The sequence below is a fragment of the Cannabis sativa genome, unplaced genomic scaffold, assembly GCF_029168945.1.
Source record: "Cannabis sativa cultivar Pink pepper isolate KNU-18-1 unplaced genomic scaffold, ASM2916894v1 Contig3, whole genome shotgun sequence".
Classification (NCBI taxonomy): domain Eukaryota; kingdom Viridiplantae; phylum Streptophyta; class Magnoliopsida; order Rosales; family Cannabaceae; genus Cannabis; species Cannabis sativa.
This window is the reverse complement of record NW_026870039.1, coordinates 512,043-534,499: the sequence shown is the minus strand read 5'-3', so window position 1 is coordinate 534,499 and position 22,457 is coordinate 512,043. Positions and strand designations below refer to the sequence as shown.

The following is a 22,457-nucleotide window of genomic DNA, read 5'->3' as shown; positions in this document are numbered from 1 at the left end:
AATAATTACTACAATGGATATGCATTACCAACACATGTTACACTGATCCAACATAGTAAACCCTCTATCTAAATTTTACGTTAAGAATGCATTACCAAGACATGTTACACTGATCGAACAAAGTTACAAATTAAGTGCGTTTTACAAAAATCATGCTCTGGACTGCAGGAAATTGTATGAAAATAAAATCAATGCGAGGCCATAGGACAATAGCATTGATTTACTCATCCGAAAACCCTGACAACATAATAGAATGATGCAATGAAAACATATTAGAGGCGTCATGGAAGCCAAAGATGACAGATTTTGGGGGATAAATGTTGTTAATCTTGTGGACTTAGATTCATAGACCATGAGATTGGGAATGGGGGATGAATCTTCATTGCTGCAATGATAAATATGCATTTCAGTTTCTCTCACAAATCAGGATTGACATGGAGAGAAAAAAAAATCTAATATCTAGGGTGTTAGAAAGTCAAGTTCACGGAATTGTTAAAACGAATATACTAATATCCAGGCAGGAGAGCATTGGATTAGAGTTTTATGTTCTTCTTTGGTTAAGAGATCAAAATCAACTGAAATGAATGGTACAGTTATGCAAGCAAAACATTGAATGTTTTATTTATATAAAAATGATTGATACAATTTCTTCAATTGATATTTCAATGGTAGGTAGTACTAGTAGGTGACAACTAAGGAATGAATGGTTAGTTTAAGTACTCACTTAAACACAAGATTGTGGCAGGTGTTGTCACATGGATATGGACAATCAATTTCTTTAACCTTTTCTCTATCGAAGTACCAGTCTCCAACAGACACCGCAATTGCCTGAGAATGGGAATGTGACCAAAGTCAATTAGCTACCCTTCATTTCAACAGACAAAAACATAAATTTTTTAGTTTATTATTATTACATGGCACCCCAACTGTTTGCTATGGTAAAATATTAATCTATTCAGTGTACTCTTAGGCCTTCCAGGTTGCTTCTTAAAGCATCTGCCTGTAGGACATCACTCTTAGCAGCAATCTCATACTTATACCTTATAGTATGCCTACCAACTTAATTAAAAGGAATCTTACTGCCATTGATATGAAAAATTAGGTAATAAGAGATTTAGGTAGAGCTTGCCTTGTTTCCGAGAACAGGGGAATTGTCCGCAAACCATGTATCTTGTCTCTCAGATTGGCAGTGGGCAAAACAGGAATTTATGAATAATCCATTTTGACTGGACAATGAGAAACCTTTAATGGCACTAATCATTTCATTTCTGAAGTCTGCTTAATTCAGATAGAAGAAATGGAAACATTAAGCTAATGTGGGTGAATATAATATGCTTAAAGAAAATAAAAACATGTTAGAAAAGATCACCTTGAAGAAACTGGATTTGGGATGCATTACAATGTGCATGATTTAATTTACATTCGTTCCATGAACCGCTAGGATCAGCTGATGGGGGAGCTAAACTAGCTTGGAGCTGTTGGTCGACACATGAAATGTAACACTTAGCTAAGGAAAAACGAAAAGAAAAGAAAAGAGAGGGAGAGATAGAATGTTGTTGTAGCCAAAATCTGAAAAGATTAAACTTGACAATGCTAGACTATATGTTTACAGTAAACTCGGTAAGCATCCCAAGTAATGACTGTAAATTCCTCTCCATGTGTTTGGAAGAGGGGTAAAGAAAATGCTATTAGAATGAAGGTCCCTGATACAATAATGCATATAGTTATGAATAATAAAAAGTATGAAAATAGAACATTACCTGCCATGCATCATAAGCAGCATTTAATAGAAACATTGGAGTCTGGATATTTGCAACCAAATTTTGAGGGAAGAAACACTGAGAGAGAAAAAGACAATTTATCAATTCCCAGCAGAAACTTGTGCAATTATAACACAATCAAGAAAAGACAGAAGCTCACCGAGGTGGGATCCAGGTGGTTGGTACAGCTTCCTGACAAATTCTTTTGTATTCCCTGGAAAAATATTTTGTCAGCATAAAAACAAAAAAGAAGTTTATCAAGCACAAATGTTTCTGAAAGCCATAATTTACTATTATTCGACCAAGCCTTATTCCGAAATTGTTTGTTACAACAATAGAACACATTGATGAACTTAGGGAACTTTGGATCGAATCAGCAAAGACCCAACAGTAGCTTTATAAATTCACACTACCTGCAAGGAAACCACGCCTTTATACAAATTTCTCATGGTGTGCCCACCAGATACATCAGTTCTGCACAGTTAAATAAACAAACTATCATATTGACAGTGCTTGTCGTTTGCATCCTCAATATTGTGTTTTCCACAGTGACATAAACCACAAGAATAATAAAGATTTATAGAAGCTAAAAGAGTGGCTTATTACGCATCTAGGAAGAATCCAGCATCACTTAAACATTTCACTTTGGTAGTTTTGGGGAAGAAGCTCCGGAACTCGTCACAATGTAGTATGGAGGCCAGACCCCCAGCAGAGCATCCAGATAGAAGAGTCTAAAATGCAATGGCATGGATAATAGCTAAAGAGCATCAATCAAAGCCAAATAAATTTCAAAGAAACACAATGAAATTGGCTGTAAAGAGCATCAATCAAAACCTGTTGAGCATTCTTCATCCCTTTTGAGAATAACTCTTGAATGGCAGCCAACCATATCCTTTGTCCTCTGAAATTAAGTTGAGAAGCCTGAGAGAAGAATCCAAATCATTCTAGAAATCAATACAACTAATGAAAAGGAAAAGACTAAACACGTTTTTATCAAAGGGGTAGGTAGCAGTAAGTATGATTAATCATGATATTGTTTAAACCTCATTCTTTGAGTCTCCACTAAAAGATGCCCCATCACAGTAACGTAGCTTGACTCGGTTCCAGTTAAAAAAATCTGTGAGCGTATAGTGTAAGCTCGTTAAATCAATGTACACTGCAAACTAAGCATACTTAAACAGTATATCGTTAAATAAATATGAGACCAGGATTTTCTTCAGGTTTATTGCTCAATATTCCGGTGAAAGGCAGTTGTTTTTCCATAAATTTTGATGAACCACGGCGAGTAGTTTTACGATAAACACAACTTCGGATTGTATTACACCACCCTCCTCCCTATTAGAGAATAGAATAGAAACCAAATTAAAAGTAAAAGCTCAAGTTAGAGAATGGATCCACATGAATGAGTTGAGATAGTGAAATGAGATGAGTGAGTGAGTGAGTGAGATAGCACCTCCAACTGAATGAGCCAGCTGTTTGCTCCCGATCCGGAGCCTGGGTGAATATGGTAACCGGGCAGTGTTCCATCCAAGCACACTGTCGTTTTGATATTCAAAATTCAAAAAAGTGATACTGAATATGTGAGTGAGAGAGGACCCAACTTGGGTTTTCCAAACAAGTGTGTGTTCTTACGAAAAGCAAGGAACTTTAGGAATGTAAAATAAAGGTGAAACATGTTTAAGAGTTTGAAGAGATCTATGGCTAAAAAGAAGAGAGTGAGAGAGATCAAACCAGCTCCAGTAGAAGCAGCAGAGGAGATAAGAGTGAGGGGAACCATGAGAGGCTGAGGCTGTTGTTGAGCTGCGGCGGAGGAGCCATCCTCGTCAAACAGAGAAAAGACTCTTTCTTGGTGTGATTCAGTGAGAGCAGAGGCATTCCCAGCCGCAGAGAGTGCCAACAGTGCTGCAATCGACACCATCATCATCATCATCTTCAGCTGAGCTTCCATCTGTTTTTCTCTTTACTCTTCTTCGCTTGAGGCTTGAGGAGCAGTCCAGACCAGACCAAACGTGAACATAAATACAATTTTAATAACAGTAATATTGAGTTAGCCAAAAAAAAAAAAAAAAAAAAGACAGTAATGCTATCTCCTCAGATTCTCATGCGCATGTTTTCTTTTCTTTTCATTTTTTTTTAAATAAAAAATAGAAACATAATAATTAATAATTAGTGTAATTTTTAGTAATAATGTAATATTGTAGGTTTGTTTTATTTTTTGCTGAATAATATATCTTAGATTTGGAATTGAAAAGCGTGTCTTTATTTGTATGTCTTTTTTTATCATTTGATGTCCCAACCAAATCGGGGAGCCGTGTTTCTTGTTCTTGCTAAGATAAGGAGAGATTACATGTTTTTATGTTATTGGTTTAACACAACACATTTGAGCGTAAACGATCATGCTTTGAGCACTTAAGACTACAAATTCAATCCGTAAGGTTTGTTTGAAACAAAAGAAGGAATAATTAAATCTATGTGAGTGAATATGCGGTTAGTTTAGAGAATAGACCATAAATGATATGTAGCTTTCTTGGATAATAGACGTAGCAGGTAGGTAGACAATGACAATCACTGTTACCAAAAGGAACTCCTTACTTAAAGCTAGAAATCTAGTCCACACTCTGTAGTATAGGCTAGAAAGATAGAAAAGAAGTTGAAACTCACGCTCTATTTTATTGAGTTTTATTAGAGAGCTATTGCATAGCAACTACCACATAATGTCCACCGACAGCCTTATTAGTTCTCATTACAACAACCAATCACAACATAGACAGAACATGCATTATATAGATAAACATCAATTACATCATATGATTTTCCATTATTTTTTACATATATATTATTATTGAATATTATTACATAAAAGTAAAGCACACAAGAAATCATGTAAATAAATCTAATGTCTCCTCTCTACCAAAAATTTGAAACACAAGTCCTTTACACTTCTCTGTGATAAAAGGAATTTCTATCAATGCAACTGCATCCATCCAAATGGCATGCCCCGTAAATTAGACTCTCTCTCTCTCTCTCTCTCTCTCTCTCTCTCTCTCTCTCTCTCTCTCTCTCTCTCTCTCTCTCTCTCTCTCTCATATTTAAAGAATTGAATTTTCTGTAGTCTGATTTGAATTATAGCTTCATTATGTCTCACTCTGACATTTTATCAAGACCTGGCAACTCAACTTTGGGACCTTAGATGGCAGATTTGCATCCGCCAATTATTACTTAATACCTACTAAAAAACCATCAGTGTAGAGGTATAGTTATCTATTCAAAAACTCTTATCAAGATATAATGCCACTTGATAGTTTCTCATCACCTTCTTCACCAAACTGATAATGCTCGTATATTTCGAGTAATAATTCCCTGCATGGTACAACAGCCCCAAGCTTGATACAAGCCAAAAAAGCACCAGAAAGCTTGCGATGTAGACTGTACGCCTCATCAGGTGGTGGTGTGAGTCTGTGTTTCAGCATTGTCGCACCGAGGTTTGAAAGGCTTTGTGTGATATTGGCAGACCGAAAGTCATATCCACCGGGTCTCGAGAAAGGCAACCCCACAACAAAACCAGCTTGGACATGAGTCTCTAGCATTATCTCTGACTCCATTCCTGAGAGGAATCCAAGCCTCTTCGACATCTCAATGACCATATTTTTATCTCCATTTGCACATGCGAAAACCTAATAAAAGATGACATCGGAAGATCATCAGAGACATGCAGCTTGTAACGTATAAGTCCTCATTGGCATGATGCCAAGAGGCCAAAGCAAAAGTGCTACTTTAAAAACAGTCACTAGTAATGATAGCTTCGTAATTATAAAGCCTTTCACTATAGATAATCTACTCTATCAATAAGGCATGCGGCAAGTTAAGAACATTCATCCAACACAGGATCTTAAATAGAGTTAAGGAAGCAACTAGACCTCACCATTCTTAGATAGTCATCAACAAAATGTTTTGGGTAATCACGAGCTGCTCCAAAGTCAATTAGATTGATTGTTTTTGTCTCCTCATCATACAAGAAATTACTCCAGTTAGGATCGGTCTGCATCACATTAAACATGATAGAAGAAAGTCAAGATGGGAGCCTGAAATTATGAAAAATCTGAACAAATCATGAAGGATATTATTCACTTCCAAATTATAGAACATGCCTGCATGAACTGAAAAACAAATAACTCCATTAAAGTGAGTTCCAGCAGCCTCTTGCCCACATAGTTGCGAGTTTCCTGGGATAACAATGCCACCTTATCAATTGGGATCCCTGTAGCAATAAAAAGTTAATCTTGTGACAAAAATATGTACTGGTAAAGGATAAATTCTCATAATAATGACCTAGCATCATTCCATGCTTTCATTACAAAGATGTTTAGTTAACAATGGAAAATTACGCCAGAATTATAATGACAAAATAAAACAAAATGTCTCATGACTAATGCAGTCATGGAAGAAATGTCACAATAATGTAACCTTTCTATCTACAAGGCTTTTTAAGATTTGTAATATAATTCTACTAGTGACTGTGACCTCTTTTTACACAAAACAATATAACTTGGCAAGGAAGGAAAACATACTTATAAGTGTGAATAATTATGTTCTTATCTACCAAAATCAGAGGTAAATAAATTTGAATTATTCACAAGCATTCATAAGACTTCCAGATCATATCCGATCATAAATCAATAGAGCAGATAAATAACATCTATACCCACCTCTAACTAACTCTGTAGTTAACACTCTTTTGCTTGATATATCATCCACAACCATAGGGACATAGAAACCTTGTTTATTGGACATCAGTTCTCGAAACCGTTTTTGATTTGTTGCTTCCAACACATAGTCGCATTCGCGAGATAACTCTTCTTTTGCAACCTAGAAATACAAAGATTAATTTGAATTCCGAAACAGCCAAAGGGAAATATTTCTCAACTTCATAGGCACTAGTAAATAGCTCAATATGGATAAACATTAAGTTATCCTGTGTAGAAGGATTTCCAGGCTCTTGAACTAGTCATTCTTAGGGAGATATAACTGATATACAAACAAGACAAGATGTTTGTATACGTCTAAAAGGAAGTAAATACAAGATGAATCTGTTACACATAATTTGGAACTAGAAAAACCAAATGATCCTTAGTGATAGATAACATGATTCCACAAGATTTATTGAATATCAATAAAGCATATAAAACAAAGACAATCATACCTTAATTGCTCTGTCAAGGTAAAGTCCTTTTGGAATGAGATTTGTATAATCTAACAGAAGTTTCACATTATCAATATCACTTTCAATACTATCTGCGACACCAGGGTATTGTATTTTCATTGCGACATCCATACCATCCTTTGTAACAGCTCGGTGCACCTAAACGATTAAGAAGATACAGATACACGAGTTCAGTTAAATTTACATTACAACAAGAAAAGCATAATAGTAGGTGGTGTTTGGTTGAAGGTAATGAAATGGAATTGAAACAAATTTGATTTCATTTTTTTTTTTGTTTAGTTGCATTTTAAAGCATTGGAATGTCATTCTAATAGAATAATTTTTCCTGGTTTTGAAAATGATGGAAATACCATTACAGCATAAGAAAAAATTTAATAATTTTTGCATTTTAAATTTGATTCTATTCCATTTTTTCTTATTCATATTCATGTTCCCATTCCTATTTCTATTCCAATGTTTTCATTCTTCTAACAAAACGTCACCTAAGTCTAAGTGTATGTTAGTAGTTGTTGTCAATTGTCATACTTGGCCAATGCTTGCGGCAGCCATTGGTTCAAAATCAAAGCTTTTCAATTTCGAGGACCATTGAGAACCCAATTCAGCGTCCAAAACTTGACTGAGCTGGTTTTTGGGCATCACATCTGCACCTTGTCGCACAATATCCAGAGCAGCCAATATCTAAAAGAGGAAACAACTGATGATAATATATAAATATTTGAGAAAAGCATTATAATTTAGATAGAAGTGCGAGTAGTACCGGAGCAGGGACAAGAGACTCGTCCTGTATACTCAACATCTGGCCGATTTTGAGTGCTGCACCACGCATCCTACAGAGCGCGAGAGCCAAACGTTCTGCGTTTTTTTCAGAGAGAAATGGTGAAAGAGCTGATTTGTCTTTTTCCGTATCACCTCTGCCGTAAACGAGCCTCTTCGCAGACTCCTCGACAGTGCCCCATGCAAGCCCAGCTCCCAGACCAGCAAACCTATCAAAATCTATTCAGTCACACTCATTCATCCACTCACTCACACCTAATCAAGCAAACAAATTCATCGTAAAACACAAATTAGAACCCGAGTGCTCTGGAGAACGGTGTTGAAGGAACTCGTCTCTCCCTGGGCTTCCGCCTCTTCGATAATGGCGCTACAGTTGGAGCTTCGGAAGCTGTAACTGTATCAACAGGATCGTCATTGAAGCCAGTAACGTCCGTTGATGAGAAACTTGCGGATGGAGATGGCGGAGGTTGAACTCCATCATCATTGAGATCTTGATGTGATTGTGATTGTGATTGTGATTGTGGTTGTGGTTCAGGTTGATGAGAAGACTCAGAGGTAAGAATAGGGATGGGGTTGGGTTTAGAAAAGGAGCGGACCTTGCCTCGGGTGAGGCCGGAGGAGAGCAGAGCTTTCTTGAGGATGGACTGAGGATCGTGTCTGGCCAATTCTCGGGCAACTAGAGAAAGCCCATTCAATAGCCTGCTTACGTCTTTCAAAGAATTCGAACTCATGGCCGGCGCCGGCAATCGCAGTCGTCGTCGTCGCGTCCTCCACCTATTCTTCTCGTATGTTTTGGTAGTTCAAGGCTGAAGCTTATGGTTATGGTTGACGACACAGATCTATTGAATCTTCCCAAGCCCAGCGCAAGCCCAGGCCCAAGTAAGCCCAAATCCAAAACTTCAGGGGAAGAATGGCACACGTCGACTCCTCCTAACTCACTGACGTGTCTCGTGTCTGCGTCTTGAGTTTCCTTCCTATTTTCAGTTAGGGACACTTTCATTTTCATTTATTACAATGAAAATAAAAATACTCTGAGACGATGTCGTCTGATTGTCACTGAACATGACGGGTTAGTCGAGTTTCGGGTTTAAAAAATTGTATTCGGATCTGACTCGTGAAATTTTTTTGTAGTGTATAAGAGTATCTTATCCTTTTTTTTTTTTTTTTAGAATAAAACTTGTTATTATAAATTAAACAAAGAAGTCATTTACAATAACAGAGTTTAGAGATGGAGGGAAAGAATTCATCCAAAAGCAAGCTTCATCCAACCCTAAAGCATATCTAGCTAAATAATGAGCAGCTTTGTTAGCTGTTCGTTTAGCATGTACAACAGATACACCCGGGAAAAAGGAAAGTAAGCAAGATACATCATTAATAAGATCATGAAAAGTAGAAATACAATTAGATCGGCCATATAAAGCATTAGTAACCATCATAGCATTTGTTTCAATTTGGCCTAGCTGTAATTCCAACTGATTAGCCCAAAGCAAGCTGTGAAATACTGCCTTGGCCTCAATTTCATGTGAAGCAAAGTTACCGAGGAGAGGCTTCGAGAAAGCAGCGATTACAGCCCCCTGGCAGTTTCGAATAACAGCACTAATGCCCATTTGGTTAGTCGATGCATTAATGGCAGCATCCACATTCATTTTGAGGCTGCCAGGATCAGGTGGTCGCCAAGGAGAATCTGGAACTGGTGCTGGTGGAGGGTTCTGGTTTGCAGCAGCTTCAGGAGGACGATACTTGGCTTGAGCATGGTGATAGTTGGACAAATAATTAGTAGCAAAAGATGCCAACATAACAGCAGACTTAGCTTTATGACCGTGAATAATCCGATTTCTCTCTGTCCAAATGGACCATAAAATGCAGATAATGCTTTCCATTTCAAGCTTGGAATGAATGGTAGACAAGTATACTAAATAATCACCCTTGTTCATTTGTACAGCAGCATTCCAATCAAAATGAAAACCTGTAGCTCGCCAGACAGCCTTCGCATACTTGCAACCAAAGAGAGCATGGCCAATGGATTCCCATGCTTGTCGACATACAGAACAGGTGGAATCAGTGATAATATGTCTTCTTACCAGAGATGTAGCAACTGGTAAAGCATCATGAAATACTCTCCAAGCGAATATTTTTATTTTCTGTGGCAGCTGGAGTTTCCAGAAATATTTCCACCAGTTTGTAGAAGAATTAGAGGTGAAGGAGAGATCTGAATCTTCAAGAGAAGCAGCATGATGGTATCCGGAGTGAACATTATAGATCCCTGAAGAATGATAGTGCCAGATGAAGTGATCATTTGCTGAAAAATAGCTCAGTGGGATGGTTAGTATACGATCCACATCAATACTTGAGAAAAACTCATCTAGCAGCTGCTTGTTCCATTGGCGATCTTTTGCGATCAAGTTGGCAACAACAGCGTTTGGTGGCCCCGCATAATGAATTGGTTGAAATTTTGTGTGGCCAGGAATCCATGGATCGGTTGCACAATTGATGTCCCTACCTTCCCCAACTTTCCATCGTAAACCAGATTGTAAGAGCTCTCTGCCGTGAAGGATACCTTGCCATGTGAGGGAAGGGGAGTGACCATGTGGAGCCTCTAAGAATGAATTGTGTGGGAAGTATCGGCTTTTCAAAAGTCTACTCAAAAGTGATGAGGGATTGTCAAGAAGTCTCCATGCTTGCTTGGCAATGAGCGCTTGGTTGTAGTGTATGAAGGACCGAAAGCCCATACCACCATCAAGTTTGGCTTTACACAAAAGTTTCCAACTTTGCCAATGGATTTTTGTACCATTTTCATTAGATCCCCACAAAAAATTTGACATCATTGTCTCAAGTTGATTGCAGAGAGTAATCGGCAATTTGAAGCAACTCATTAAATAAGTAGGGATAGATTGTACCATAGCTTTTAGTAGGATTTCTTTGCCTCCAATGGAAAAGAGCTTGTCATTCCAAGTTCTCATAAGACGCCATACTTTTTCCTTGATTTCACTGAACAGCTTCTGCTTATCTCTATCAGTATATGCAGGTAATCCAAGGTATTTTTCGTGGCATTCACTGATAGGCATAGAAAGCACTCTATGAAATTGAACTTGAACCGCCAAAGTGGTGTTTGGAGAGAAAGAAAGGACAGATTTATCAGGATTCAACACTTGGCCAGAAGCTTGATGGTATATATCCAGACAACGCTTAATAGCCAAACAAGAGCTCTCTGTAGCAATACAAAATAGCAAGCTATCGTCCGCACTCTCCCAAAGTCTTCTACCAGTACTCTCCCAAAGTCTTCTAATCTCTCCACTACTACCAACCTAAACCATATATTTATCCCTGATATTGGCTCTTCACTCACTCCTCATATCCCCTATGCCACCTATCCTCCCACTACCCTGTCAAACACACCTCCTCCTCAACCCCAAATGCATGCTATTGTAACCACAACACCATCTCTCATCTCCTCTATACCAGCACCGACTTTGTTCCCTAATTCTAATTCTCAAAGCAGTAAAGAAAACCTTCATCCAAATCGCATGTTTAAAAGGCAAACTGATGCGCCTACCATGAGGCAAATGCTTAAAAGATGTCGTAATCAACATCACACAGCTGTACCCTCTCTCTCGTCAAAAGGGGATTGCTCACACCAGAATGTTTCCTCAACTTCTAAGGATTCTGATGGTGACTCAGACGATTCAGCGGAGATTTCTTTGCAATCCCGCAAGGGATTATGAAAATCTTAAGTTGGAACGCGCGGGGATTGGGGAACCCGAAAGCGTTAAGACAATTACGATTGCTTGTTCGCCAGCAATCTCCCCATGTTCTTTTCCTTATGGAAACTAGACAACAATAACTCTCTTGATCGTTTTAAACAACTCTTGAAATTTTCTCATGGTTTGGAAGCGCCTCGGGTAGGACTTAGTGGCGGTCTTATGCTGCTATGGACTGATGATATTGTTCTTCAACTCAATACTTTTGGTCCCTGTTACTTTGATTCATGGTTAAGTGATGCTAGTGATACCAAGTTTCATTTCACTGCCTTCTATGGAGCCCCTGCTGTAAGAAATAGAATGGATTCTTGGATTCTTCTCCGTCGGCTTTATGACATTGCTCCAATGCAACCGTGGCTAATCATTGGAGATTTCAATGAAATAATTTCGAATGCGAACAAATCCGGGGGATCTCTGCGTAGTGAATCACAAATGACATCCTTCCGCAATGCTCTCGATCACTGTCATCTTCACGACCCTCCTTTCCACGGGGACAGTTTTACTTGGGCTAAGGATAGAACAGCTCCTGGCACTTTAAGAGAGCGACTGGACTGGTGTTTTGTTAATGATATATGGTCCTCTAACTTTCAGCAACCAACAGTATCTCACTTGGATTTCTTTCATTCGGACCATAGAGCCATTACAGCAGAAACTCTCACTCAAGCTACTGGCCAGCAACACAGACGACACAGTCGTTTTCGCTTTGAGAAATTATGGTTATCCGATTCTAACAGTAAGTCCATTATCTCTAATAATTGGTTAACTAATTGTTCTATGGATCCCATCAGAAATGTGCTGCATAATTTAGAATCTTGTGCGACATCACTTCAGCATTGGCATATTCAAAAGTATGGGCGCATGAAAAAAAATATTGCTGATGCTCAATTGAAAGTGGATTCTCTAAATAACTCTCCCATTCTCACTCATGACACTGCTGCTGCTATCAAGCATCATGAATCGGTCCTTGACGAACTTTTAGAACAAGAGGAGATGTATTGGCAACAACGTTCGCGTATAGATTGGATGCAATTGGGTGACAAAAATACCAAGTTCTTTCACTCTAAAGCCTCAGCTAGAAGATCAAATAATAAAATTACCTCACTCAAAACTGAAGATGGCAGCACTTACACATCCAAAGCTGATATGAGTAATGTTATTCAGGATTATTTTGCTACTCTATTTCAGACTTCTCACACCGATTGCACTGCCCTTGATGCAACTCTCTCTACAATACCTGAGTCAGTTACAGCAGACATGAATGCCATGCTTCTCAAACCTTTTTCCAAAGATGATGTTCAGTTAGCCCTTCACTCTATGGGGCCTGATAAAAGCCCAGGTATCGATGGAATGTCAGCTATGTTTTATCAACAAAACTGGGATATTGTTGGTAATTTGGTCACGGAGGCTGTACTGAGTGTCTTAAATAATGGAGCTGACCCTTCACCCTTGAATGCCACTATTATCACACTCATCCCGAAGGTCAAAAAAGCTAAGTTTATGAAAGATTTCAGACCAATCAGCCTGTGCAATGTTGTCTCCAAGCTCATCACCAAAATTCTAGTTGTTCGATTTAAGGAAGTACTTCCCCATGTCATCTCCGAGACTCAAAGTGCTTTCCTTCCAAGCCGCCTCATCACAGACAACATTTTGGTTGCTTTTGAACTTATCCATGGTATTAAACATAAAACAAATGGTAGGAAAGGGGTGGCTGCTATGAAGTTGGATATGAGCAAAGCGTTTGATCGAGTTGAATGGTACTTCATCAAAGCTGTGATGGACCGAATGGGATTTGCCAATGAATGGACCTCTCTTATTATGACATGCTTGACAACAAACACTTTTACTTTCCTTTTAAATGGAGAATTAACTGGCTCATTCACACCTTCCAGAGGGCTTCGGCAAGGCTGTCCTTTGTCTCCATATTTGTTTCTCATCTGCTCAGAGGGTCTCTCTTGCTTGTTGCAGCACGAAGAGTATCTTACCCTTGTCTATGTTGGAAGACCATATTCTTTTGTAAAATTGTTACCAAGACTATTGCATGTCTCTGGGATGGTTTATAACATATATTTTTTGGTTGTCAGGTTTTATTATGGGTTACTTTGTCCACTTTTGTCCACATATAATAAAATATTTTGTTTGTTTGTACCAGTGAATTTATTAATAATTGCTGCTAATTATGCGAAAGTTAGATGTGTAAAGGTAAAAAAATAACAGTGTGGCGGGAATAATAAATTTGGTTTACACAATTGGAGGGTAAAATTTGTTTTCCACAAGTTGAATTACTGAGTTTATAAAGTTAAATGAAAATTAGAAATGGAATTGTTTAGTGAAATTGTTAAGTCTTGTTTGGTGACAGAGATGTTTATCCAACACCGCAGTATTGCCTAATTAGTTGGAGATGCCTGATATAAACCACAAAGGATGACAATATTTATTTGAATATTAATTATTCACCTTTCGCGGAGGTCTCAATTGGATTATAAAAAGATTTATTTTGTTGCATCGATTCTTTATGGAAAACCAATAGTGTAGTTGTGGTGCAAGGGGTAGATGAATCCCATTAAAATGACTTCTTGGTGATATAATTGAAGAATGTAAATGGTATTTAGGTGATTAGGCTTATGTTACCTTTTTTTTTTTGTTAAACAATGTGCAAATGTACTGGCTCAAAGTTTTGGTAGAGGTTATCGCCTTTATCGTCATATGATTTTTTAATTATGACACCTATTTTATAATTATTATTAAAGTAACGACTTTGTTTCAAATGTGTATTTTTTCACACCATTCGTGAATTAGGTATACATGAGAAACATTAAAAAAAAAATTAACAAATTAAAAATGAATTTATATGTGCCATTTGTACAATTTGAATTATCAATTTGTATAATTATTTTGTCTTAATCATAAGGTATTATAACAGTTGTTTAAAAAAATAATAGCATTTATAAAAATGTCTCAAAATAATGTGAGTTAAAACACTTTCTTATAACAACAAAAGTCACAATACTTTTAATCAATATGACTAAACTTTTCTAATAAATAAATAAAGTAATGTTAGTAAAAAAAATTTATAAAATAATAATATTCCATTTTACCATTTAAAAAAAAATAATAATACAAGTTAGACGAGGTCGTTCCACGATTTTTGTCTGTGACCACGTGGTATCTCTTTTGAACGACGTTGGAGCTTTTTTTTTTTTATTCATCGGCGGTACAATCCCACACCACCAAGAGATTCATCGGTCCCGAAAACCTGTAATCCCTTGCTCTCCCTCTCCCTGAAGCTTTTCTTTCTCTCTCGTTATAACGTTCTCTGGTCGTGACAACCCATCTCCGACGGATAACTTTTAGCCATTGACGGCGCAGGCGAACCACACATGAAGCTATTAGTTAGGCTGTTTATCTTCTTTTCTCTTTCTGATAAGTTAGTTATGTAACAGGTTTGACAGCTAGTTATATTGTTACACTATTTGATCTTGTATATATACTGAGATATTGCTCACTCTGTAGATAATGAGAATGCAGATTTGATTCTTGTCTTTTTTTTTTCCTTCGTTCTCTTCTTTCCGACACAAGCTTCCTTCTACTTCTCTTTGTCTGTACTATGGCTCTGTCTCTTTCTATCTCCCGATCTTCTCTCTCTCAATGGGTAAGTCTATCTCTTTATTGTTTTCTCTGTTCTCACTATAGGATATATCTTATATTTTTAATAAATGTCACTAATATTACTAAAAGTAATCGGTAATAACTTTTTAAATGTCAGTACAACGCAAATAATAATAATATAGAGCTTGAAGTTGTAAGATAGGTTGTGAGACGAATATATAAAACACTAATTTACTAACAACTTAATTAAGGACTGCCACTACTCTTGTCATACAATAATATAGGAGATTTTGATGATGGCTTGGGTTACATGTCTTCACAACACTTTAACACTTATAATACTACATAAACTTGAAATGACTTAGACACAACACAACATATAATAGAAGTACAGAAATTTAAGATAACATGGTACTTATTAGTCCCATGACAGTGGATTAAATAGTAGGAAAATATAGTAAATAAACAGTGAAGAGACTCCCATGCCACTTTATTCTTTACTACCTTACTCTTTCCACTTGTATTTGTATTGGCGAACCATGTATTTGCAAGAGATCACCGCCATGCGCACTGCGTGATGCATGTCTTTTAACTTTTCAACAGACATTACATGTAACTCGATATTTTCTCGTAGTACCGAAAATGACCTCATCCATTTGTCCTCGTCACGAAGGAGACTCAGGTCATATGAGTCACACCGTGATCGGAACGTCAGAATTCTTGAAACACCCGTTGTATTCCTTAAATTAGGAATGTCCCACTCAGGCGATGAACTCAGCACTGTAACATCTTCAGTAGGGTTATCTGCCGAGATAGTTGGTGAAGATATGTGTTAAAATAAAATCTCATATTACCTGTACACTGTAAAAATTAGAATATTACAAAGAGATTTACATGCTGTAAAAATAAAACCTAGGTGGCCTTTGGCCTCTAAACACCTAAGACAGATCAGAAACATATAAGAGAGAAAATCAAAATAGAGCAACAATAGAACCAGATCTGAATATATCTCTAGATCAAAACCGAAACAACACAAATCAGTACAAAAATAAACACCAGAGCAGATTGAGTTCTTTTGGAGGAAGCTTACAGTGGGGAAGCTTTAGAACCCTACGGTTAGGGTTCATATGTCCAAAATCTCAGGGAGATTGTTAATGCAAAAGAGAGGAGAAAAAGTCAGTACTGATTTAGTAATAAACAGAGAGAAAGAGAGAGTTTTCAAAAACTATAAATAATTATAGATTACCAATCGTACTCGTGATTTGGAGTAATCTTTTGATCTTTGAAAATCTATAGTGGAAACGAGCAATTTGAGGCGAGCTCGAAGAAGATGTACCCAACAACAATTTATGGGGAACCTCTATAAAATCGGTGCACTCTTTCCTTTATTTTCTTTTCTGCATTTTCAAATAATTGCTTGTAGTGTTGTATTTTTCTGGGTATTTTTATGTTGGTGTTCTTCGTGTTTTTCAGAGAAGAACCACGAAGAAGAAGGTTCGGTTTAAGGGGGTTTGTTCGAACTGGGATTGGGTTGTTTTCTTGATTTAATTTCTAGTTTTTCTGGGCTGATATTGGTGCTGTTGTCTTCATGTTCTTCAGAGAAGAACATCGAAGACGAAGGCAACTCTAGGGTTCTCTGCTAGGGTTTTTAAAGTTGAGGCTGTGTGTTTGAATGAAAAGAAGCTTATATATGTCTAAAGGTGTTTTAGGGTTTATGAACAATAAATAAACAACTTGTAGCTCATAGAAGGGAGCTGTCGTTTTTTTTTTTGGGTTATAATATCAGAAAGTCAAAAGATTTCTTTGACTGGGTAAATGGTGAGATTTGACCTTGGGGATTTGATTAATCACTTTGTTGTGTGTAGGGCAAAGAAAGAATAAAATTCCTACAATATCACTGGCTTCTTATTCACCACAATTTCATCTACTGCTCCCACTGTAGGCACTTCTACCTCCAAAAGATTCATGTTCAGTGGCAAGCCTTCAGCATTTGGGAGAAGGTCCTCTTGCATGGCTGACAAGTTATGAGACATTGGTTTCAATATTCAGAGAAAAAGAGGTAGTTTTTGGATGTGAGAGATAACAATTTTTGTAGTAGAAAGTGTTTTGGTAGGAGATCAAGCAAATCACAAGCTATATTTATACAGTTTTACTTGTGACTAAGAGAATGTAAAAAGTTTAATACAATTTTTTTAACTTGTTCAGCTTTTGGATTAAAGGTCCTCCATTGGCCATTTTTCTTAGTTTTGATAAATGCTGACATTTTTTATTTCAATACGCATGCCTTTTTATTACTAAAGTTGCAGTTTGCATTTATTTTTTTATTTTTTTATTCAATGTTTTTGCATCCGAGTCCCTTCAGTTACTTAAACATGATAAGATATATATATTTTTTTAAAAGAAATTTCTTTTACTAATCTCTGCCATGATCCATAAAAGTATCTTTTCATAAGATAGTAGTCTACTAAGCTATAAAATGCTTCATTGGAACCATAAAAGTGCCTTTTCATTTTTTCCAAAATTTTGCAAAAAACAAAAAAAAAAAAAAAAAAAAAAAAAAAAGAGAGAAAAAGTTAAATTAAAAATATTACAATACGAAGTTAAGTCTTTTTTTTTTTTGTTTAAAATTAATTTCATGTTTCTTGAAATTCTGCTGCTACTATATTATATAAAAAAGATTTAACTATTAGGGTCTGTTTGGTACGCATGACTGGATTGGATAACACAGATTAATTTGTCTAATCCAGTGTTTGGGAATGTTAGAAGTCTGGATAACTATTACAGCTAATCTAATATGTCTGGAATTATTTATCCCATCTAGCAAGGTGGGGTAAATAATACCCACTAATCTTGTCCAGTCCAGTCTAATCCTGCGTACCAAACTGACCCTAAATGTTAAAAGTATTTTTTAAAATTGTAAAAATAAAATATAAGTGGATAAGGAAAAAAAATGATTTGGAGTATGAATCTTTTTTGAGCAAAGCATAAAAAATTAAACTAGCATGGTGGTTACTCAATCTAATCTTAGTTAAAATAAACTCATATGGTGATTGTTCATGGAAAAGAGAGGAGAAAAAGTCAGTATTGATTTAGTAATAAACAGAGAGAAAGAGAGAGTTTTCAAACACTCTAAATAATTATAGATTACCAATCGTACCCGTGATTTGGTGTAATCTTTTGATCTTTGAAGGTCTATAATGGAAACGAGCAATCTGAGGCGAGCTCGAAGAGGATGTACCCAACAACAATTTTTAGGGAACCTCTATAAAATCGGTGCACTCTTTCCATTATTTTCTTTTTGCATTTCAAATAATTGCTTGCGGTGTTGTATTTTTCTGGGTATTTTTATGTCGGTGTTCTTCGTGGTCTTCAGAGAAGAACCATGAAGAAGAAGGTTCGGTTTAAGGGGGTTTGTTCGAACTGGGATTGGGTTGTTTTCTGGATTTGATTTTTGATTTTTCTGGGCTGATATTGGTGCTGCTGTTTTCGTGTTCTTCAGAGAAGAACATCGAAGACGAAGGCAGCTATAGGGTTCTCTGCTAAAGTTTTTAAAGTGGAGGCTGTGTGTTTGAATGAAAAGAAGCTTATATATGTCTAAAGGTGTTTTAGGGTTTATGAAAAATAAATAAACGACTTGTAGCTCATAGAAGGGAGCTGTCGTTTTTTTTTTGGGGTTATAATATCAGAAAGTCAAAAGCTTACTTTGACTGGGTAAATGGTCAGATTTGACCTTGGGGATTTGATTAATCACTTTGTTGTGTGTAGGGCAAAGAAAGAATAAAATTCCTACAATATCACTGGCTTCTTATCCACCACACTTTCATCTACTGCTCCCACTGTAGGCACTTCTACCTCAGAAAGATTCATGTTCAGTGGCAAGCCTTCAGCATTTGGGAGAAGGTCCTCTTGCATGGCTGACAAGTTATGGGACATTGGCTTTAATATTCAAAGAAAAAGGGGTAGTTTTTGGATGTGAGAGATAACAATTTTTGTAGTAGAAAGTGTTTTGGTAGGAGTTCAAGCAAATCACAAGCTATATTTATACAGTTTTACTTGTGACTAAGAGAATGTAAAAAGTTTAATACAATTTTTTTAACTTGTTCAGATTTTGGATTAAAGGTCCTCCATTGGCTATTTTTCTTAGTTTTCATAAATGCTGACATTTTTTATTACAATACGCATGCCTTTTTATTACTAAAGTTGCAGTATGCATTTATTTTTTTATTTTTTTATTCAATGTTTTTGCATCCGAGTCCCTTCAGTTACTTAAACATGATAAGATATATATTTTTTTAAAAGAAATTTCTTTTACTAATCTCTGCCACGATCCATAAAAGTATCTTTTCATAAGATAGTAGTCTACTAAGCTATAAAATGCTTCATTGGAATCATAAAAGTGCTTTTTCATTTTTTCCAAAATTTTGCAAAAAACAAAAAAAAAGAGAGAGAGAGATCTTTTTTTTGTTTAAAATTAATTTCATGTTTCTTGAAATTCTGCTGCTACTATATTATATAAAAAAGATTTAACTATTAGGGTATGTTTGGTACGCGTGACTGGATTGGATAACACAGATTAATTTGTCTAATCCAGTGTTTGGGAATGTTAGAAGTCTGGATAACTATTACAACTAATCTAATATGTCTGGAATTATTTATCCCATCTAGCAGGGTGGGGTAAATAATTCCAACTAATCTTGTCCAGTCCAGTCTAATCCTGCGTACCAAACTGACCCTAAATGTTAAGTGTATTTTTTAAAATTGTAAAAATAAAATATAAGTGGATAAGGAAAAAAAAAATATTTGGAGTATGAATCTTTTTTGAGCAGAGCATAAAAAATTAAACTAGCATGGTGGTTACTCAATCTTATCTCAGTGAAAATAAACTCATATGGTGATTGTTCATGGAAAAGAGAGGAGAAAAAGTCAGTATTGATTTAGTAATAAACAGAGAGAAAGAGAGAGTTTTCAAACACTCTAAATAATTGTAGATTACCAATCGTACCCGTGATTTGGTGTAATCTTTTTATCTTTGAAGGTCTATAATGGAAACGAGCAATCTAAGGCGAGCTCGAAGAGGATGTACCCAACAATAATTTTTGGGGAACCTCTATAAAATCGGTGCACTCTTTCCTTTATTTTCTTTTTTGCATTTCAAATAACTGCTTGCGGTGTTGTATTTTTCCGGGTATTTTTATGTCGGTGTTCTTCGTGTTCTTCAGAGAAGAACCACGAAGAAGAAGGTTCGGTTTAAGGGGGTTTGTTCGAACTGGGATTAGGTTGTTTTTTGATTTAATTTCTGGTTTTTCTGGGCTGATATTGGTGCTGCTGTCTTCGTGTTCTTCAGAGAGGAACATCGAAGACGAAGGTAGCTATAGGGTTCTCTGCTAGGGTTTTTAAAGTGGAGGCTGTGTGTTTGAATGAAAAGAAGCTTATATATGTCTAGAGGTGTTTTAGGGTTTCTGAACAATAAATTACTGACTTGTAGGTCATAGAAGGGAGCTGTCGTTTTTTTTTTTTTTTTTGGGTTATAATATCAGAAAGAAAAAAGCTTTCTTTGACTGGGTAAACTGTCAGATTTGACCTTGGGGCTTTGATTAATCACTTTGTTGTGTGAAGGGCAAAGAAAGAATAAAATTCCTACAATATCACTCGTTTCTTATCCAGCACACTTTCATCTACTGCTCCCACTGTAGGCACTTCTACCTCAGAAAGATTCATGTTCAGTGGCAAGCCTTCAACATTTTGGAGAAGGTCCTCTTGCATGGCTGACAAGTTATGGGACATTGGTTTCAATATTCAGAGAAAAAGGGGTACTTTTTGGATGTGAGAGATAACAATTTTTGTAGTAGAAAGCGTTTTGGTAGGAGATCAAGCAAATCACAAGCTATATTTATACAGTTTTACTTGTGACTAAGGGAATGTAAACAGTTTAATACAATTTTTTTAACTTGTTCAGCTTCTGGATTAATGGTCCTCCAATATTGGCTGTTTTTCTTAGTTTTGATAAATGCTGACATTTTTTATTCCAACACGCATGCCTTTTTATTACTAAAGTTGCAGTATGCATTTAGTTTTTTTATTTTTTTATTCAATGTTTTTGCATCCGAGTCCCTTGAGTTACTGAAACATGAGAAGATATATTTTTTTTTTTAAAAAAAAAAGAAATTTCTTTTACTAATCTCTGCCAAGATCCATAAAAGTATCTTTTCATAAGATATTAATCTACTAAGCTATAAAATGCTTCCTTGGAACCATAAAAGTGCCTTTTAATTTTTCCAAAATATTTGCAAAAAAAAAAAAACAAAAAAAGAGAGAAAAAGTTAAATTAAAAATATTACAATACGAAGTTAAGTCTTTTTTTTTTTGTTTAAAATTAATTTCATGTTTCTTGAAATTCTGCAGCTACTATATTATATCAAAAAGATTTAACTATTAGGGTCTGTTTGGTACGCATGACTGGATTGGATAACACATATTAATTTGTCTAATCCAGTGGTTGGGAATGTTAGAAGTCTGGATAACTATTACAACTAATCTAATATGTCTGGTATTATTTATCCCATCTAGCAGGGTGCGGTAAATAATTCCATCTAATCTTGTCCAGTCCAATCTAATCGTACGTACAAAACTGACCCTTAAATGTTAAGTGTATTTTTTAAAATTGTAAAAATAAAATATAAGTGGATAAGGAAAAAAATGATTTGGAGTATGAATCTGTTTTGGAGCAGAGCATAAAAAATTAAACTAGCATGGTGGTTAGTCAATCTTATCTTAGTGAAAATAAACTCAGATATTGATTGTTCATGGAAAAGAGAGCAGAAAAAGTCAGTATTGATTTAGTAAGAAACAGAGAGAAAGAGAGAGTTTTCAAACACAGTAAATAATTACAGATTACCAATCGTAATTGTGATTTGGTGTAATGTTTTGACCTTTGAAGGTCTATAATAAAAACGAGCAATCTGAGGCGAGCTCGAAGAGGATGTACCCAACAATAATTTTTTGGGGAACCTCTATAAAATTGGTGCACTCCTTCCTTTATTTTCTTTTCTTCATTTCAAATAATTGCTTGCGGTGCTGTATTTTTCTAGGTATTTTTATGTTGGTGTTCTTCGTGTTCTTCAGAGAAGAACCACGGAGAAGAAGGTTCGGTTTAAAGGGGTTTGTTCGAACTGGGATTGGGTTGTTTTTTGGATTTAATTTCTGGTTTTTCTGGGCTGATATTGGTGCTGATGTCTTCGTGTTCTTCAGAGTTGAACATCGAAGACGAGGGCATCTCTAGGGTTTTCTGCTAGGGTTTTTAAAGTGGAGGCTGTCTGTTTGAATGAAAAGAAACTTATA

At 36.2% G+C, this 22,457-nt stretch overlaps 2 protein-coding genes across 3 annotated transcripts; both read right to left on the bottom strand.

The window, feature by feature from the left end:
- Positions 1 to 53: 53 nt before the first annotated feature.
- Positions 54 to 4,424, bottom strand: LOC133033311 (pectin acetylesterase 3-like). 2 transcript variants are annotated; one of them, XM_061108037.1, is made up of 13 exons: positions 3,492 to 4,424; positions 3,214 to 3,296; positions 2,966 to 3,095; positions 2,804 to 2,877; positions 2,595 to 2,681; positions 2,367 to 2,491; positions 2,174 to 2,234; positions 1,921 to 1,974; positions 1,761 to 1,838; positions 1,370 to 1,475; positions 1,130 to 1,275; positions 725 to 828; positions 54 to 385 (listed from the first exon to the last, which is right to left on the bottom strand). In XM_061108037.1, the coding sequence occupies exons 1-13, from the start codon at positions 3,706 to 3,708 to the stop codon at positions 151 to 153; spliced, it is 1,500 nt and encodes a 499-aa protein (XP_060964020.1). In that variant the 5' UTR covers positions 3,709 to 4,424; the 3' UTR covers positions 54 to 150. The 2 variants fall into 2 exon arrangements, with proteins under 2 accessions (XP_060964020.1, XP_060964021.1); XM_061108038.1 differs by lacking the exon at positions 54 to 385 and having other exon boundaries at positions 597 to 865.
- A 100-nt stretch (positions 4,425 to 4,524) lies between these two features.
- On the bottom strand, positions 4,525 to 8,726 carry LOC115714673 (protein ABC transporter 1, mitochondrial). The gene is made up of 8 exons (XM_030643457.2): positions 8,053 to 8,726; positions 7,739 to 7,964; positions 7,507 to 7,659; positions 6,961 to 7,119; positions 6,467 to 6,626; positions 5,909 to 6,018; positions 5,683 to 5,799; positions 4,525 to 5,434 (listed from the first exon to the last, which is right to left on the bottom strand). The coding sequence occupies exons 1-8, from the start codon at positions 8,484 to 8,486 to the stop codon at positions 5,039 to 5,041; spliced, it is 1,755 nt and encodes a 584-aa protein (XP_030499317.2). The 5' UTR covers positions 8,487 to 8,726; the 3' UTR covers positions 4,525 to 5,038.
- Positions 8,727 to 22,457: the final 13,731 nt, after the last annotated feature.

Excerpts from the sequence above, each read along its gene's own strand:
- LOC133033311 (XM_061108037.1), bottom strand. The coding sequence starts at position 3,708 with ATGGAAGCTCAGCTGAAGATGATGATGATGATGGTGTCGATTGCAGCA. Across the intron at positions 1,476-1,760 it reads CTGCTTATGATGCATGGCAG|CTCCAAGCTAGTTTAGCTCC; the intron begins GTAATGTTCTAT and ends GTCGACCAACAG. Across the intron at positions 829-1,129 it reads CCCCTGTTCTCGGAAACAAG|GCAATTGCGGTGTCTGTTGG; the intron begins GCAAGCTCTACC and ends TCCCATTCTCAG.
- LOC115714673 (XM_030643457.2), bottom strand. The coding sequence starts at position 8,486 with ATGAGTTCGAATTCTTTGAAAGACGTAAGCAGGCTATTGAATGGGCTT. Across the intron at positions 7,965-8,052 it reads CCGTTCTCCAGAGCACTCGG|GTTTGCTGGTCTGGGAGCTG; the intron begins GTTCTAATTTGT and ends AGATTTTGATAG. Across the intron at positions 6,019-6,466 it reads AACTACAGAGTTAGTTAGAG|GGATCCCAATTGATAAGGTG; the intron begins GTGGGTATAGAT and ends TTATTGCTACAG.